Consider the following 19,907-nt stretch of genomic DNA (forward strand, 5'->3'; position numbering starts at 1 on the left):
GATGTAGCATCAGGACCAAGGGCACCTGGGATATTCAGTGGAATGGAGTGCTGCATGTAAGCAGCGAGCTACAGAGCAGAGCAGGAAAAGTCGTGCCTTTATGGTGAAGGACCACTGGCTTTGTCAGCCTGCCTGCAGTTTTACTCTGGGTCTTTGAACAAGATTTTTATTCCTTTCAGGCTGTTTCCTTTGGTAAAGTGGGGAAAATAGTACTATAGGTATTTGTTGTTGGGAAGAGTTAAATAAGTAACATGCCTAGGTGTACTCCTAAACATCTGAAATATAGTTTACAATGATATTTATGACAAATAGATAGTAGATATATGTTCATATAGGCCATAATACTACAGGATCCAAGTCATCAATCATATTTCTATCCTAAAATATTTCTGAAAATAAAGATATGGCTCTACATAATTTAAAAATAATAAAACATTCCACCTATATCTAATTGTTTGTTTTTTTTTTTCCTTTTTGAGACAGGGTCTCACTATGTGGTTCAGGTTGGCCTTGAGCTCACTTCATAGCCCAGGCTGGTCTCAAACTCACAATGGTCCTTCTGCCTCAGCCTCTCGAGTGCTGGGACTACAGGTGTGCACCACCATGCCAGTTCTATTTAGAGATCATGAAGATATGCTAAACTATTAAAATATTTTCATAATTCTTTGAAATCAAGTGCATTCTGTGATGTGAAATCTTAGAAAACAGAACCCAGCATCTCTCAGTGCATGTATCAATACAATGGAGATTCAAATATTATTTTATTAGTAGTGTTACGGTGATTCAGTTTGTTACATAATGTGCCCAGCAGTCGGCCTGATGCTGTTCAAGTCTACAAATCTTTATTTAAAATTTAATATAAGGGAGATATTGTCTAATATCTGAGAACATAAAGCAAGAATAAGGCACAGCCTCTGTCTTCTGGAAACTTCCAATCTAGTGGGAAAGACATGGACACATTTATATGACAATGTAATGATTGTAAATCTAAGGTTAGAGGACTGGACAGGCACATGGGAGCCATTTGTACAATTATCAGTTGAAAGCATGCATAGGGTGGTGGGCATATTGAAATTCAAAAAGGGCATCATGACGCTAGAAATTCAAAAAGGGCATCATGACACTAGAAATCTACCGTGTGATTGAAACAGTCAATGGCCAAAGGCTATTTATATTTTAGAGTTGCAATTTTTCTACAGCCAGGAGTGTTCTGAGTCAGAAGCAGGTATGTTAAAACTGCACAACTGGAAATCACTTTCAGACTACAGTGAGTCAGAAGGGGAATGGAATGGAATCTGCAGTAACAAGAAACCAAATTCTTTTAACTCTTATCCACCTCAAGCCAGTCTTTCTGGTTAGAGGTCATGTCTGTGCATGGAAGGGACAGTTCTTTCAGGACAATAATAAGTCATAACCTTCACTGTGAATCTGGCAAAAGGTATGAACGTTTTCCAGGGAAAAATGGATTTACAAACAAAGCAGTTATAGCAATTTTAAGGAGGTTAGTTTCCTTTTCAATGTTAGGTTGAGTCTCTGTTTTAAAACAATACTCATATTACTACATCTTCTCTTCAAAAAACCAAGAAATATTAGCAGCTTCATTAATTATATCACCATATCAGCACTGATGATCCTTAAATTACATTTGATTGGCCCCTTGAATGTGTGTATGAGAATATTTTGTGTATTTCATAATACCAGCATTTTCCAGTGTACTTAGATGAGAAATTTCTGCAAGATGCAAATCTCATAGAAAACAGAGCTATAAGCAATCTAGATGCTAAACTTTTTATCAAACTGTCTTGAGAGTAATATATCAAATATTACTATGCAATATCTACTACCACTGCTAATTAATGAACATTACCACTTTTGTTTCTTGACTTTGAGATTACATTGGGGTGCTCAGGAAGATGAGTAACGAGAACAATCCATCCCTGCCTATTTGCTAATCCTTATCATGTGTTGCTGAAGATCTAGTCTTCTCTCTTGACCTTCTTGAGGAGTCTGATGGGCAATTTTGTTTCGCGTTTCATCAGCAAGATCCTGAAGATACAGTGCCTAGAAGGTGGGATCTGGGAGCAAGGCAGCTGCATGCCAGTGGAGTGTGAGCCTCCTTCTCCTGTGTTTGAAGGCATGTATGAGTGTACCAACGGCTTCAATCTGGACAGCCAGTGTGTGCTTCACTGTAACCAGGAAAGTGAAAGGGTAAGGAAGACTCTTCGAACTTTGTCTGGGATCAGGCTATATTCGAATCTTGATTACCATGCCAAGAATTCTGAGTCAAAATTATTGAAAAGAATCCCATCAAGGACAGTCTTACTAAATTGGGGTCCTAACCAGAGGTGTTAACACAGTACTATTCCATAGGAAATTCAAAAGATAATGTGCCTTTGGAATATTCTCCCTGGCAAGTGCAAGGTCCTGAGTTCAATTCCCAGTATCCAAAAAAAAAAAAAAAAAAAAAAGGAATATTCTCTCTCAAGTTCAGAACTTCCTCAGGGGTAAGAAGAAGAATCTGATGGATAGGAAACCTGGGTACATTCCAAATAATTCTGGAATCCTGGTGTGTGTGTGTGTGTGTGTGTGTGTGTGTGTGTGTATGAACAGAAACACAAATTCCTCAACAAAGCTCAAAGTGCTGCTTGACTGTTATTTTCCCTAGGATTTTAGCATAGAAGATCTCAAATGAAAATATAAAATACATCAATATGAGTATGCAGCTTGTGGAAAGTATAGTTTTAAGTGGTTGAGTGACTAAAATAAATTTTGTTGTGGAATCTTTTCAAGCCCCACATATACACATGAGACAGGAAGTTAAACAGACTTTTTAGGCAACAGTCAACCCTGACTGCTCTTTTGCCATATGTCTTTAAGTTAGTGACCAGCACTCAAAGGTAAGCACTGCAGAACAGATATGAAAGAAGTTTGTCATGAGACCCCAAGAAAGTCAAATACTTATGTTTCCACTGATTGTTTTAAAGAATCAAGGACTTGACCAGGTAAAGAGAGAAGTGTCTATATTTCTAAAATCTTATTTTCTTGGGATTTGTTTGTTCTAGATAGAGTATACTTTGTGATTATTGTAAATGTGAAGTTAAGCATTATACAAGTCAGCACACATGTAGAGAAAGGGAAGAGAACAAAAGCAACAATTATATGTTTATTCTAATACAAAGGCAAAAAATATACCTTTAAGGAAAATTAAAAATTGGTTTCATAGAACAAAATTTATCTTGAAAAAACCCCCAGATATTTGCAAAAAGCAGCATTTTTATGACAGTATGCATGAATCAACCTGAAGCAATGCCATCCAGGGAAATTTTCCAAAAATAACTCAAGTTACCTGGGCTATAATCAGTAGCTCCTTACATCTGAAAGGAAGTATATTGCCGATAAATCTCATCAGTGGCAAAATTGTTCATGACGTTTTTAAACATGGGAACAGTAAGAAAGTGCCTCGGTTTGCTTCTTCTTTTTTTTTTCTTTTTTTTTAAGTTTTGCTATTTCCGACACAATTATAGCATCTTTTAGTCCAAATTCTAGAAGTTGAAGTACATCCCCATTTAATTAGACCACTTTTTCTCTGTTCTTAATGAAGTTAGCAAAACAATAATGGGATCTTCTTTACCTTTGATATTCTAGCTTCCCATTGTCTGCACTAAAGAGGGACAGTGGACACCAGAGTTCAAGTTGTGTGAGAACCTTCAAGGGGAATGCCCTCCACCCACCTCAGAGCTGGATTTCCTGGAGTACAAGTGTGAACAGGGATATGGGATTGGTAAGGAATGGAAGGAATGTTTATAATTGCGTTAATAATATCCCTCAGCTATTGCAGGCTGATCAGGTCCAAAAGTTCCCAAATGAGTGTCCAGTGAAAGCTAAATAAAAAGAGGCGAATGGAATAATTTCAGGGTTCCAGGAGGACCAAAGCCTTCTCACAAAATTCAAGATTTTCTGAGGGCTAAGACCAAAACCTTCTCTGGGTGGCCAGCATTTATTTGGTTATCAGAAGAAGGAAGGGGAGTACTCAAGGAGGGCAGAGTAACTCAAGGACTTCTCCAAGTAAAGTATTAAATTAATTCTTAATAAGGATTAAGTTAATCCTCCCAGGAATGAGATCCTTGAGGCTATAGTCTTTACCTAGTTGAGATTAGATACACGTGTCCTTGGCTGTAATCTTGTCTTGTCCTTTGAGGTTTTTCAGCTTCATCCGCCATTATAGGCTTTAGTAGGGATAGCGACTCACAGAGGTTCACTTACTAGAAGTCAGTCATACACTTCCAGAAAAGTGGATTTGGACAGAATCACAAGTAAACATAAAAAGCCAATTGGTTATTTTAAGTGCTGCTCGGGGCTGCTTCATAGTATTCTCCAACAATTGATATTTGTTCCCAAGCCATCATTTTGTTGGTCCTGTCTTGATCTGAAATCAGTTACACATTCTCTTTGAAGAGCAAATGGAAATGCAAATTAATTCTTGGCTGCTTCAGTAAAAATAAAATTCATAATGAATTTGTTTTTTCTTTCTTTGCTTTGCTTAGTTTTTTTTTTTTTTTTTTTAAGACAGGATCACACTGTGTAGTTCAGACTGGTTCTGAATGCACTGTATAGCCCAAACTGTCCTCATCATTTGATTATGTGATATTTTAAATATACGTAACCGTAAGCACTTATGTTTGCCTTGAATTTGAGGGGGTCCTTCTGCCTGAGCCCTCTATGTGCTGGCATGTGCTACCATGCCCAAATCAAATTTGTTCTCTTAAACCTTCCACACATGTATAAAATTGGTATGGCTGGTTATATTGTCTGATCATGTTTTACCCACTCTATTGCAGAGCTGATAGTGGATGGATATGTAGCAGTATTTTTAGTTCCAAAAGGAAAGGAGAGGATATGTAGCCATAACTTGTGGGGAAGATGTTCCATTCTCTTAGCAGTTGTTAGCAGAATGCAGAGTTCCTAAAAGGGGTGATTTGCACTTACTTGTATTAATTTTCAGCCTTTCATTCTCTACAGAGGACTAGGCTCCAGGTCCTGTAGGCAACTTCTAATTCAAGTAATTACAATTAAAGTCTTTGTGGCCAAAGCTGATTTACATTGATGTTGACACATTTCCCTGACTGTCCCAAAAATCATAGAACAGAATTGTATTTTGTGTGAAACCTTGTGAGATTACTTCTAAATTCTGAATTGCATAGGCAAGGAGTAATTTCAGAAAACATGTTAACCTGTGTGATACTATTGAGTATAAGTCAAGCTCATTAAAATGCCCATGAGTTCCTGTAAGTGTTTTTGCCATCTTCAAAGTATCCTTGCACTGTGAGGTCTTATGGTCAAGCCTGGAGGATCAGGAAGCTTAACATGTCTTTTGAGTGGTATTTCATAAACAGATTCTTATCCTCAAAGCCTCTAATTTCTGCATTAAAATATCATAGACTCAAGTACTTAGAGTCTTAAAGGCTGATGTAAGATTCTAATATTATAAAAGTTACTGAAAAACAATTGAACATAGACCCTGAGAGCTGAAAAGAAGCTTGGAGATCATCGGATCTATAGATGAAGAAACAGAACCCCGAGAGGATGTTTGCCTTGCATAGAATTTTAAAAGACGCTTGGATCTCCCATGAAGAAAACAGCAAGATTTGCCTTCTAGGGACCAACAAATGGCCCAAATCTCTTCTTATTTTTGGTTGTTTCTTTCCTTAATCACACAGGTTCCCTGTCTGCCAATGTAATGATATTCAGTGTAGCAACTGACAGGATATCCCTGGAATAATTTCATAATTTCTTGGCTTTTTTTCCTCAGCTAGTCAAACTTTTAGGTAGGAGCTGCTGCAATTATCAGCTTCCAGGAGACCACACAAGCAGGAAGGACATTAGATATACTTAAAATGCATCAGCTAATCAGGATAGAATTTGGCAAGTTAGCAAGCTGGAATGGGGCTAGGAAGTTTGCTGGATCAGGAATCAGTCTCAGAATTACTGGATTATGCAGAGACTCATGAATCCCAGAGAAAAGGAATACCAAACCAGGCAGAGGACAAGACACTTGAGGCAAGGGGAATTAGCTTGTGAGAGTGACTCTTTACCAGTTCATGTAAAAATATCTCTAAAAGTACACATTGCATGAGTATCAGGCTTGTCTCCAACTATCATGATGTGATGAACCACAATGTGAAGAGCAATTGCTCTTAGAATATCAAAGTTTTTGATTGCGAGATGAAAAAGACAGCAAACTGAGAGGCTCAATTTCTGCTTTAAATTTGTGTTCATTCAGGTGCCATGTGTTCCCTGTCATGTATAATCCCCCCTAATGATCCCGTCATGTTGCCAGAGAACATCACTGCTGACAAGCTGGAGCACTGGATGGAACCTGTCAAAGTCCAGGTGAGGGAAGGGACATTTTTATCTGCCAAATATGTAAGGTTGCTGAGCAACTGACAGAGCATCCTCTGGGGTAATTTCAGAGGCTTTAAAATCAACCATATGGATCATCCCTAAATACTAGGATGAAACATCCAGTAGTGAAAGAAGGAAAGCTGGGGGAAAATAAAATGGCCCAAATCTAGAGGGAACTTTAAAAGATAAAACAGAAAGAAGGCTCAAAAACATGAACACCAGGAAAAAAATGACCACTAATGAAAAATCGAACAAGAAAGGTTAAGTCAAATGAATTTATAAATATGACAGAAAGAGGGAAAAGATGAAAGAAGGAGGAAAAGAGATGGATGAATGAAACAGACATATGAAACTGACAATAGGGAAAGAGTAAAGGAACAGAGTGAGAAGACAACGGACTGTCCTGTCTCCATCTCCCACTCTAAGCGAAACCCGGCTCTTGTTCAGACTTCTCCTCTCCTTGAACACCTCTCCCGATTTCTCTCACATCCCTCTACCAGTGGATTTGTCAGAGGATCCTGTGTGGGAGGGTTCTGATGAGGTTGGTCTAGTTTGGCCTTATTTTCAAGGAAGCAAAGTGCTTCATCTTTTTTGTCACTTTCTTCCTCTGTTCTCCTTGCCACTTTTAAACCACTTTCTTCTCTCCTCCCTACAATCATCCATGCTGGAATCTGACACTAACAGAATAAACTATGCACCATCCAGGCCAAACACATTTTCCTTACTTCTCAAACACTCTAACTCCTGGGGATTCCTCCCATGGAAGTCTCATTGGTTTGCACATCTGTACATTTGATTCTCCTAAACCTGGATCCTCAGCTCTGTGATTCCCTTGTCTCCAGGAAGCACATTTACCTATCTGACTCCATCTCCCACATACTTTCCTTGACTTTCTCTAATCTTGCCACTGGTGACCTCTTAATTGTTCCCTGAGTACACCAGGCACACTCCTGTCTCAGAACCTTTGCCCTGTGGCTTGCTTTGCCTAGAATGCGCTTCCAAATACCTCCATGGTTTGCTCGTTCATTTCTTCCATATTCAGTCCTAAATGTCAGGAAGGCCTTCTTTGTCTACTCAATCTAAAATTTGATTCCTTTAACATTTTTGAGTCCTTTACTCTTTAAGACTTATGACTGCTGGGTATTTTATGCATTCTCCTTATTTATCTTATTTATCGTCTCTTGTTGCCAGTAGAATAAAAAGCTTAGTGAGGGATTGTTGTCTGTCTTGTTTGCTGTTACTTCCCCAGATCCTAAAAATGGTGCCTGATAAATGGTAAGTGCTCAATAAGTATTTGTGAAATGAATACACGAAAAAGAGAAAGAGAGAAAAAAAAGGCTATGCAAGAGCTAATTGTTGTAAATGAGTTATTTCTTCTTAGAATGGTGGAATATGAGAATGTCACAAAGTTTAAGAGTTTAGTTGCTTTATTAGGTTATTTAACAAAATCCTTACAAAGTTGTTCCTATAGAATGACCAAACTAGGGAATCTAGCGATACACTTTTCATTCAGAAATAATTCTCAATTCCTTTTTCTCAGTGGCTAATCAAAGAAGAAGGATCAAAGAAAAGGTACTCTAATTGTGATTTGGGTGAGACATGGAAAATACAAGGTGTGATCAAACACATGGTTGGTATCAAAAATTCTTTAATTGGTCATAGTAAAGAGCACATTGCCATTTATCCCTCTCAAAATATTTCTCACTTGAAGTATACCATGTTTCCCTGAAAATAAGACCTAGCCAGAAAAAAAATGCCAGGCTTTCTCAGCCTATATTTGCCTTACCTGCCATTACAGAGTAACCATTGAGCAAGAGAATAAAGAGGTATAATCTTTGGCATGACACTGGGCATCACTTTGACAACTACCAGCTAAGACTGGTTCTGGTTAGATGCATCTGGTTAGGCCTTATTTTCAAGGAAGCACATTTTTCTTGCCATTTTCTGAAATCGTTCCTTTGTGACTTTTATTGCACTGCTGTATTAATCTCTGTTTTCTGAATCAATTCAAAACATTTAGCTCTCCTGATCCTTTTGCCTTTGGAGAAGAGCTGGAAGTCACATAGTATCAAATCTGGTGAATATGGTGGGAGAAGACACCCCATAATATTTTTACAAGCCGATGTTTCCATCAGCTGGCACTCAGCAGCGGGGTTCACTGTACTTTTGATTATAACTCATAAAGACACTCACGGAAAAGGACTTCTAGACCTGCTTCAGAAAGTGGCAAGAATGATGTGTGTTCAAAGGTTGGGAGAGTATTTTGAGGAGGAGTAACAGCAATGTGCCTTTTACTGTAAGAACATTTTAATTTTTAATTCTTACTTAAACATTGACTGTATATTTTGATCACACCTCATAGCACAGCCCTGTCGATTCAACTGTTTGTTCTCCAGGAAATATTCATTCAGGCTTACTATGTGCCATAGGGATGTACATATGTACCAGGCATTGGGATGTGGAGATGAAAATGGTAGTTGCTCTGTTGAAGAGACTTTCGGTCTACCCTTGAATAAAGACACTTATACCAATGGGGAGTGGTTTGGTTCAGGAAGAAATGACTTGGGAACATCTGAGGAGAAGCAACTGACTGTAGCTCAGGAGCCTGGTGAAGCTGAGGAAGGGTCAACTGACAGGGTTCACTTTTCCTCTGTGTCTGAAACTCTGATCTAGAGAAGAAAGATAGGAGAGAAAGGATTAGATGGGACAGAGGTGAGAGGGCAGGATCCCTCTGTGGATGTGAGCCCCATGAGAAGTCTGTAGAGATGTGGTGCTCTGGTGACAATGGTGCCGGTGTGGGGAGGGTGCTGATGAAGCTCCCTTACATCTCTTATAAAGGGGAAGCAAAAAAATCATAGCACCATTTTCTAGTCATGAGGTAAATATGTGTTTTCTCCTAAGGGTGAGTACATTTGCAGAGCTTTTTACTCCTAGGTATGATCACATCTTTGTCAAAGATCAACTTGCCTGCTTTAGAAAGAAGATGTGGGATAGTTATTAAATCAGTACAATAAACATTGTCATCATATTATGGAATTTGCCATGACTATGCCCTGTAATCAGTAATTCTTGGTTTGGACATAGATTGTCCAGGCATAGTTTTGAGAATGATAACACTGAAAAATCACTGTTGACCCTGTAACGAAAAGTGTATTTTTACAAAATATAAGTTTGTAACCACATGCTGTGCTTTACCAACTGCATAACCTCAATTTACTGTTCTCTGCCTCTATTCATTTCTGTGTAAATGGGGATAATACTCACATCCTTGGCTTAACTGAGAATCAGGTGAGAAATACATGGATAGAATTTAATTATCTTATGAATATATTCACTGGAAGAAAGAAAAACTGACTATTTTTCCTGTAAAAACTGACTTTCCTCAGGCTGACGACTAAAACTAGACCCATGTCTATCACCATGTACCAAATTAAAATAAAAATGGATTAAAGATCTAAAATAGAAACACTAAATTTACTGGAAGAGAAAATAGGTAGACATCTTGAAGACACAGGTATAGGCAGAACAAAACCAAGACTGCAAGGGAAATATTACAAAGAATCAATAAATGGGATCTCATCTTATTAAAAAGTTTTTGTGGAACAAAAGAAATCACCAACAGAGTGAAAAGACAACCCACCGAGTGGGAAAAAAATTATAGGTCATTGTCCCTCAGAAAAAGGACTTCTACCCAGAACATATAAAGATTTGAAAAAAATCATACCTCCCCAAATTCAAAGACCCAATCTAAATATGGGCATCTGAGATGAATACACACTTCTCAGATGAAGAAATACAAATGGCAAATGAATATATGAAGAAAACTCAACATCATCGATCATTTGAGAGATGCAAATTAAAACAACACTGAGATTCCATTTCACCCCAGAAAGAAAGGCTATCATTAAGAAATCAACCAACAAGAAATGATGGAGGGGCTGTGGGGAGAAAGGAACACTTCTCCACTGTTGGTGTGAGTGTAGACTGGTGCAAACACTGTGGAAATCAATGTGGAAATTCCTTAAAAATCTAAGATTAGAGGTCCCATTCAACCCAGCTACTCCCCTTCTGGGTATCTTCCCAGAAGAATTAAAAATATCATACCGTAGTGATATATGTGCACCCCTGCTTATTGCAGCACAATTTGTAATAGGTAAATCTTGGAAACCCCAAATGCCCATCAACTTAGGAATGGTTGAAAAAGATGTGGTTTTTCTACACAGTGGAGTACTACTCAGGCATAAAGGACAAATTGGAAACCTTTATAGGTAAATGGAGGTAAACTGGAGACTTTTATAGGCAACTTGAGACCTTACTCATAAATGAAATGAATCAAACCCATATGTGTAAACATCATACTGTGTGACTAGTGCGAGAGTAGTAAACTCACTCATTTACTTAATGAGTAAATAAGGTTCAAACTGTACAATAAATATTGTAAATTGGGAAGAAACTCTTCAAAAGAAAAGAGAAACTGGGATGGGGAAAGGGGAAAGGAAGAAAGGGATAAAGAAAAAATATATTTATACACAAGGTAGTTAAGATAGTTGTAGAGCTAGTTTCTCTTAGTTCATTGAAAAGAAAGGTTTATGCTAATATTGTTTGGACAAGATATCATGCCTATATCTTGTACTCTGAATAACTACTAGGAAGAAAACAATATGCAAAGTATTAATTATTGTAACCTACTAACCTATTTTGAAATTCTGTTTTATTGGTATTTTTATGTTTTTCTCTTTAGAAAAAAAAATGAAGCCAAGAATATAATTGGCTTGGTGCAGAGCAATCTTTCTTCCTCAGTCACCATTTTTACTTGAGACCTGGTTGCTTCTTTCCTTTGTCCCTGCACTCTCCTTATCCCCAGTATTATTGCTCAGCTTTTCATGATTTGGGGAAACAACCAAACTGCATGGCTGGCCATAGTTTGCAGCAGGAGAGGGGAATAACTGCTTTAGGGGGATTCTTGAGATGTGTATTTCTTTGTGGAATCAAAGCGAAGTAAATGGCTACTTCCAAGAATGTAGTGGAAAAATTGAGGTAACAAAAATAAACCTTATTTACCTTATAATAGCAATTTGTTGCTGGGGGAGGGGAACCAAGCATTCAAAATTTTTTAAGTTGAAAATGTAGCATTCTTATGTATTCCTGAACCCCAAATCTGTATCTTTTATGCCAAAATAAAATCAAATACTAATCCAATACTTACCATTAATTATCATGGTGGATGTGGATAAGCTGCTACCTTTGCTGTCTCCGTGACTCCACAAAGAGTGTAGAGTATTGTTCACAGTTTGCAAGAGTTACTCTGCAAATAAGACGCTGAAATCCTAGTGTATAAGAACAACCAAAACTGTCAACAGAAGCTATGGATATGATGATGAATGGATTGCCCTTATGTATGTCAGGTCCTCTAAAATGACACTATGCACCAACCAAAGATAATCTTATGAAATCTATTCTTTCAGATTTGTAGTCTCATAAGTAAGAAAAAAGTGCTTCATAAATCAAAGCAGTTGTATTAAATAAAACTCCACATTGTGTAAAATCTTTATAACTCAAATTGACTTATCAGGGGATTGTTCTATATTGTACTCAATCTTAAATTTGGAGTCCTTAAGAATCACCTGGGCAGTATGTAAGGGGGGCGGTATAAGTTCCACCCTTCAGACAGAGTGAGGATTCCTTAGTATATGCTTCTTTAGAAAGTACTTCACATAATTCCACTGCAATGCTTTGTGAAATACTTCTACTAAAAATAACACTTTAAGTACAATTACACTTGCTTGAAGCATAGTTCATTTCTTTTAGTAAATGATGTTTGTCTGTATCATGAAAATTCCCCACTACATACCATAATTCATATACCTTTGAATCTAGCAAAACTACAAAGCAGTGGATTAAATTGCATGATTTTCTCTATTCTGCTTCCAATGACTTGATTCTTTTAATAAATATGATACTTTACATTTGGATAATGTTTATTGTCTTCAGAGTCATATATGTCACTTCATTTTACTCTCATCACAAACCAAAAGCCAGGAAAAGATTTTTTTTTATTTTACATACATATTAGATACTGTTGGATGACCTATCCAAAATTGCACAAATGAGAAGAAACAGAAAGAAACATAACCAACTTTTCAGACTTCAAGTTCAGTCCAAAATGATAGCATTTTTACTAGGGGAAAGGGAACCCAGCATTGAAAATTTTAAAGTTGAAAATGTAACATTTTTATGTGTCCCTAAACCCCAAGTCCATATCTTTTATGCCCAAATAAATCAAATATCTCCAAACCACCCTCTTTTCTGAAGGTGTGTTTTGTTTTGTCCAGCATATGACCCTGTGGGATCTCTTTCAAACTATATCCAAACCATCGCACCCACTTTTAGCTGAAGATTCTTTATGTACAGCTGTAGTTGTCAGCCTTTAAAATCCCATGATGTTTCTTAATCAACATAACCATAACTTCTTATATCATTTAAAATTTCAAAATAAATGCATCAATTTTGTGCCTAGGAACAAATTCAATTCACTACAATATTAAAGATTTTTGAAAAACTACACTTGTGTAACTCTGGAAATTTTGATATCTTGGAGAAGAGAAGGATGCAGAAATTTCTCCCCACTGAGTGTTTTTGCTTCGACAACCTTCCACAGGGTTAGTGGTTTTCACAGGAAAGGCCAGGCAGCCTTGCCCTCTCCAGGATGTGTGGTCAGGGTCTTGCTCCTAAATGAATGGAGTTGGACTTATGGAATAAGCTCAGGACTCTTCTCTCAGAGGACACATATCTTTGGGTTTGATATCTAAGGGTCTTTGTCTTCCTCTTTAGAGCATTGTGTGCACCGGGCGGCGTCAATGGCACCCAGACCCTCTCCTGATCCACTGCATCCAGTCCTGTGAGGTAAGTTGGTTTCCTTCTTCCTAAACCCAGGCTAGAGAGTTGTAGTCTGCTTGAATCACTGACTCTCTCTATTCAAGATCCCATACACTCCCTGCTTCCTTGTTTGGTTTCTTGTATGTAGTGATCTCCACAACTTCAAATTTATGGAAATTCTGATTACTCTACAGATTTTTGGAGTAGTAGGATTTCTCACTTTCGTTTTGTCTTAGCAAAGTTTTCAGCGTTCCTCTTTAAATGACTTAATAAAAGTAAGTTAAAAAGCAAGTCAGAATTATTTATGGATTTAGGGTTCTCTAACTGGCTTTGTTTGAAATTAGTGTTTTGCAGAGGATTGGCCCAAGTAAGATAGACTGGGCTGTCAGGCCATCTAAAAACAGTTTTGTTTTGGTTACAGAAGTTTTGGTGTTGAGATTTCTACATAAATTCATATGTGCATATGTAACAATATACATATACACAAATAAAATAAATAGCAAAATACCTCAAATAAAAATAAATAGCAAAAAATTCTTTGTGCAAAGATTTTTCTCTTATAAAACAAGAATATCTAGCAGCAATGGCCAAACTTATTTGGATCTGAGCAGCAACTACAACCCCAGAGGATAACTCACTACATTTATCCAGTCCTCATCTTCCCCCATGGCCACTCACCTGAGGGGTTTCTTTCATTTACAGTTGTTTCCTGGGTTACACAGTCACCTATGTATGTAACTTCCCAGGGAGACCTGTAGTCCAGATATGAGTAACCCAAATTAGACCTTTACTACTTCAAGAAATCCTGTTTGCTTCTTTGCACAATGAATTCCTCTACCAGTGTGGAACTGAAGGTGCTGGAAATTCCTTAGCTAGGTTAACTGGAGCTAATCTCACCAAGAAGAGTCAAGAAAGAGGCAGAGCCTTGTAGAAAGATGATCACAAAGGAATCCTGATGCAGAGAGGGAGACTCTCCCAACATCCCACTTAAACTTCCTAGTGAAGGAATAGCCTGTGACAGATACAAGTATTCTACTCTCAGTCATAATGACTTTAAAATCCAGACTTCCCTCTGCAAATAAATAAACCACTCCGCAGCAATGCCCGATAGTTCTGGCTCCACCTGGTGTGCTAGAGAGAATGGTTTAACTACCATTCATTTTCCAGTTTTCCCCAAAAAAATATCCAGCCCACATGCATATTAATCCCTTTATTCTTCTGCATCTTTTATCTCTTGATTTAATTCTGGGAAACTGGGATCTACATGATGCCAGAGAAGGGGAAAGTATGGAGTTTGAGGGAAAAGAGAGAACTGGGTGGGGAAAGTATACCCATAAAAAATAGTGTCCTGAGAGTGCATCAGGAAAAATGCTAGCATGGAGTGTGCTTTGTTATTGTGTGGGCCAACAAACCAGCTCATCTTCTGCCTTCATTAGAAAAACAGATGGCAGTAGGTGGGGAGGCGGGAGAGAGGGGGAGTGAATCATCCACTGGGCAGGGAGTAGAAAGGGGGGAGAAGGGGCCAAGGAAGGAGGGAGATAAACAGACAGAGGACTTGGGGATCTGGGAAGAGATCAAAGGGATCCTGAGAATTCCCTTCTGCTGCTTTGCAAGCTGGAGGGTGGATGACGGGGTTTGGAGCTGGCTTCCGTGTTTCCCAGAAGGTTGCGATACAGAGCTTTCCCTACTTGTTCCCCCCTCCTCCCTGCAGCCCAACATGTCCTCTGGATCTCATATTCAGAGTATCCCAGGCTGCTACAGTCTCTTTGTCTATGTGATCAGGAACAAAGCCTCCTTCCCTCCACTGTTTCTCCATCGCTATCTTGCACAGCTGAACATTGGCCTCCTGACAGCTTTTAGTTTCCCCACTCCAGTGGTTCTCAAAGTGTAGCACGTTGACCAGCACCTTCGGCACTTTCTAGAAACTTCTTAGAAATGCACATTCCCAGGTCACTTCTAGACCTGCTGGATCAGAAACTCTGGGTGTTTGGCCCAGCAGTCAGTGTTTTAATAACTGAACCTTCTGGGGTCACTAAGGTTTGAGAACCACCACCCTACCCGCTGTGGAAGCAGACAAGAAGGTTCCTAACCCATGCATCCCTATTTTGAAGGTTTGTTTAGGGTTAATTTTAACTTTCTTTACATTCTGATTATTCTACAGATTTTTGGAGTAGTTATTGGCTTCTGTTCTCTGAGCAAAGGGCAGAAAGAAGAAAGCACCTTTAGGGAACAGGAGGTAGATGCAAAGAAAAAGGAGAACCAGTGCCCATAAGAAAGGGAGAGGAATTGGACAGGCAGGAGAAGTAGTTCTGAAGAAGTAAGCAGCAAGAAAGACAGAGGGGAAGGGTGGGGTGAGAATGAGAAGGAAAGGGAGAGAGTGGCTGAAGTTGGCGTGTTCTAGGGGCAACTTGGCTAATGCTTAATTCTTTACTGGAAAAAGTCAGCTAAACTTATTAGGGAGAACTGAAGAATGTCAAAGACAGACAGAGGGAAAACAGACCCAGGGGCAAGATAAAGCATAGATGGCCCAGTAGGTGACAGGAAGTTTAAAAAAGTGCAACACAGAAATCTGAGCTCCAATTAGACACTTTGCTACCCAGCATCTAGCAGAGATTCCTCTTTTTGCTTTCCAACAGTGAATACAATTGTACGCTGCCCCCTCCCCCCGTAGCTACTCAGCCTTGTAAGGGTGGATACCTCTTTCATTATTTCTGCCAATAAGCCCAAGGCAGTAACACAGCACCACACCATCCCTAGCCCACATCGCGCATCGTGTCTTCTCTGTCCCTTGTTTGTGTCATCTCTCCTGTACCACAGTGCTTGTGCCATCCATGCCTCATTCTTCTGTGCTTCTCACATTCTTGAGGATGCACTCTTAGGGTTTCCTCTAAAAACAATCTTGTCAACATTTTTCTTTTTTTGTACTTGAGATGGAACCCAGTGTTTCTACCACCAGACTCCATCCTCAATTCTTTTTTATTTTTTAGTTTGAGACAAGGTCTTATTAAGATGCTAAGTTGCCCAAGCAGGACTCATTTGTGGTCCCCATGTGCTTGCCTCGCTCAGTGCTAGAATTGCAGGTATGTTTCATTTTCCTGTTGTACATGTGTTCCCATTGTTTTGGCAAGACAATGTGTGTGCACATGTGCAACCCCAATTTATTTATACCTTGAATTCTGTTTTCCTAGTTGCTTCTTCCATTTGACCTTCTGGACCCAAACACTCCTGGTACTTTCTATTTCTTTCCTGTTTCAAAGGGATAAAAAATGGCAACTTGGTTATTGGGAAGGATTTGAGATCAAATAAATCTAGATTCAAATCCTGGGTCAGCTGAGTAGTGTGAGCATTGATGTCTGAGTACTATGAGCCTTATTGTATTGGGAAGTGGGACAACAAAGACCTTTGGAAGAGTTGTCAAGAGGAGCTAATGTGATAATGTATATATAGCACTGAGCATCATGCCTGGCATATAGTAAACTCTGACAAATTGGTGTCATTTGTTATGTGCTGCTAGTCACCCTGTGAATGTCTTTTGAATGATAAAAGAGAATGCAGGGGGCACTGCTGCTAGTGGCCTCAGTACAATCAGGCATGATGGGAAATGGGGCGGGGAGGGAAGGAAAGGGATATAGGCCATTCCCATGGAGGTCCATTTAGGATCCATAATTCATGAAGCACTTAAAGACAATTAGCTCTTGTGTCCAGTGTGTCACCAGGACAGCTGGTCACCAGATCATCATATATATAGTTCTACTTACTGCTACTTTTACTGTCCCAGCTAAGGTCTTGACATTTCTCACCTGAGCTATTGCAATTGTTTCCTAACAGTTCTCCTTATAACCCCCCAACCTGTGTCCAACAGTTACCTTCACTGTCTGCCATTGCCTTCATCCTCTCTGCTAACAATTCTCTCCCTCCCTCCTTCCTTTCCATTTTCCCTCCTTCCCTTCCTCCCTATCGCTCTCCTTCCCTCTCTCTCATGAAATCTATATCTGGAACTCCCCACTGTTTTCACATTTCAGTCCATAGTAAATTTGTAGGTGGCAACTGAGACTTTCTCTTTCATCCCCATATCATTTACAATGCCTGTGTGCACTCTTTACTCCAGATGGGAAAAGCTTTTGGCCATACAGTGCACTCAAACATATGTGGCTTTGCAACCTGAGCCTACTTGGCCTGGGATTGGATATTGGTCTCACTTGTTGTGTGATAGTAGACACATTTCTTTGTCTTCTCAAGAGAGTTTTAATAGTAGAAATGCCTAAGGTTGAATAGGACGTCACAAACACAGAACTCAGCCTAATGTCTTGTATTTAACAGTGCATAATAAGTATTAGCTACTTTTTTTTATCAACTGTGAACATATTAGTATTGCCCCACGTTACTCCATGTCCTGTATCATTGTACACACTGTGTCCTGATCCTGATCTACTCCATGTTTCTCTAAACCAGTGGTTCTCAAATGGGGACAATTTGCATATCCTACCCCCACTGAGATATTTGGCAGCATCTGAAGACACACTTGGTTGTCAGGATGGATAAGTGAAGGGAGTTTCTAGGGCATAGTGAGGAGATTCCAGGGATGCTACTAAACATCTAACCATGTACAACAAACAATTCTGCCCCAAATGTCAATAGCACTACTGTTGAGAAACCCCGTGGTTGGTTAACCATTAGTAATGCTTCCACAAATTTTCCTAATGTCTCTTCTACTTGGACTTTCTAATGTCTTAGCACCTCACCCACAAGTTCTCCTTATAACCCTCTAACCCCAGAAGAGCTATATAATTGTACCCTTTACCACCTTAGGTTTCTCTGTGTCTACCTCACACACTCTGACCACCTACCAGTTGAACACACTGTCTTTTCCATTGTTGTATCTTAGCTATTCAACACAATGTCTGAAATAGCTACAGTTCATGAAATATTTACTGGCTAAAAGTAGAATTGCATTTACACATTTGTTCAAAATCATAGCATAGAAATATTTTATCATAACTGTATAGAAAAGTAATTCTTATTCTGTCAAATGCATATCCAATAAAATGTACTTTTTGCAGGACAATAAAAGAAAAAGAGAGTAAGGGAAGAAGGAAGGGAGAAAATGATGGAAGTAGGGGGAGAGAGTGAGAGAAAAGAGATAATAGAAAATGGTTTGTCTCATTGTGGGTAATAAGGCAAGTATTTATTCCACCCACGAATACCATTATATCATAAAATGTAAGTGCTTTCAAAATAGTTATTCTCTTCCTTCCTTCTTTTCTTTCTTTCTTTCTTTCTTTCTTTCTTTCTTTCTTTCTTTCTTTCTTTCTTTCTTTCTTTCTTTCTCCTTTCTCCTCTCTCCTTCCATCACTCCTTTTTTCTTTCCTTTAGTTTTCCATAAAAGTATACTTATTAAGTCTGCTAAAGTTAATAATTCCAGGTCCAATTTAAAGGACATCTTGTTCTCCAGGGAATGCACCCAAAGATAAACACTGCACATACAGTGTCCTTTTGGACAGCACTGATTTATTCCTTCCATAAGGGAAGATGAATTTGACCTGTTTGTTGACTGTGCCTTTCTTGTGAGTGTATATACTTACAAGTTCATCCTGCTCTTCCCAGCAGGTTCCCCATGGGAATACAATTTCTGGTATTATGTCTTGAACCTTTTTCTTGAAAGCTGTGGAGGAGGACAATGGTAGCATGAGGTCAGAAGAATTGCATTCAAATTTTCACTTTATACTTGTTAGCTACGTGTAATACCTGTCTAGCTTTCTCATAATTCCTGTGAGAATCACAAGAGAAATAACTTGTGAATGTGTTTTTAAAATTACCAAATAATATACTTGTAGTGATAATGCCTAAGGAATGATATGCATAACTGTGTGGAGACAGTAATACTGAGACAATATACTAAGAATCAAGAGTCAGTCCACTTACATCCAGTTTATCTCTACAATCACTTATTAAATAGTACAGGTGATTGATTTAGCTTCTTCAGGTCATCAGTATAATGTACAAACCTTTTAAGATTTTTTTGGGGGGAACTCCAAAAAGCCTTTCCTGGCCTTAACTGTTGTTTTTCTATTAATTCTTATCCATTTCCTTGTAAATGGTTGTCATATGCCCTACTACATTATATCAAGGCTGTCTGCTATGTCTATGCTTCTAACAAACTGCAAACTCTTAGATGGCAGGAGAGCTGTCCTGCCTACTTTATGGCCCCTTTGAAAGTCTCAAATCTAATTCTTTGGTGACCCTTGTTCTTATTTCCCTGGTAATGAGGAAGCGGGTATTGCAGATAGAACTTTGAGTTTGGTGTATTTAATTGGAAAATATCGAATGAGTGTTCTGTGAAGTAGCTCAGTGAAGGGAAGATGAAGACAAAGGAGAAGGAGAAGAAGAAAATAGAGATAAGAATAACTAAGTAGGGTGTGGGTTGTGCTAATTGCTCAGAAATAACAGCAAGATTGCCCTCATTTTTAGGGATTTTTTGTTGTTTGTTTTTACCTTTCACATAGTTTTTGGTCTTTGCTAACTTCAAGTCTTCTTGTATGGTCCTTTCAAAGTGGTAGCCTTCTTGGTTTGCTTTGACTTCTTATTTACTGGGCAGGTTGTGTTTGGAAATGAGGTAATGTCTTTGCTTG

General features: G+C 38.7%; 1 protein-coding gene across 2 annotated transcripts in view; it reads left to right on the forward strand.

The window, feature by feature from the left end:
• The window catches only part of Pappa2 (pappalysin 2), a 262,402-nt gene that overhangs the window by 205,649 nt on the left and 36,846 nt on the right, over positions 1 to 19,907 (forward strand). For both annotated transcript variants that reach the window (XM_013520972.1, XM_005374904.2), the window contains exons 18-21: positions 2,040 to 2,208; positions 3,646 to 3,781; positions 6,281 to 6,390; positions 13,234 to 13,305. In XM_013520972.1, coding sequence (XP_013376426.1) covers positions 2,040 to 2,208; positions 3,646 to 3,781; positions 6,281 to 6,390; positions 13,234 to 13,305 — 487 coding nt within the window. The remainder of the gene's footprint in view (positions 1 to 2,039; positions 2,209 to 3,645; positions 3,782 to 6,280; positions 6,391 to 13,233; positions 13,306 to 19,907) is intronic.

Source organism: Chinchilla lanigera, unplaced genomic scaffold (genome assembly GCF_000276665.1).
Source record: "Chinchilla lanigera isolate Chin_1 unplaced genomic scaffold, ChiLan1.0 scaffold00005, whole genome shotgun sequence".
Lineage (NCBI taxonomy): Eukaryota > Metazoa > Chordata > Mammalia > Rodentia > Chinchillidae > Chinchilla > Chinchilla lanigera.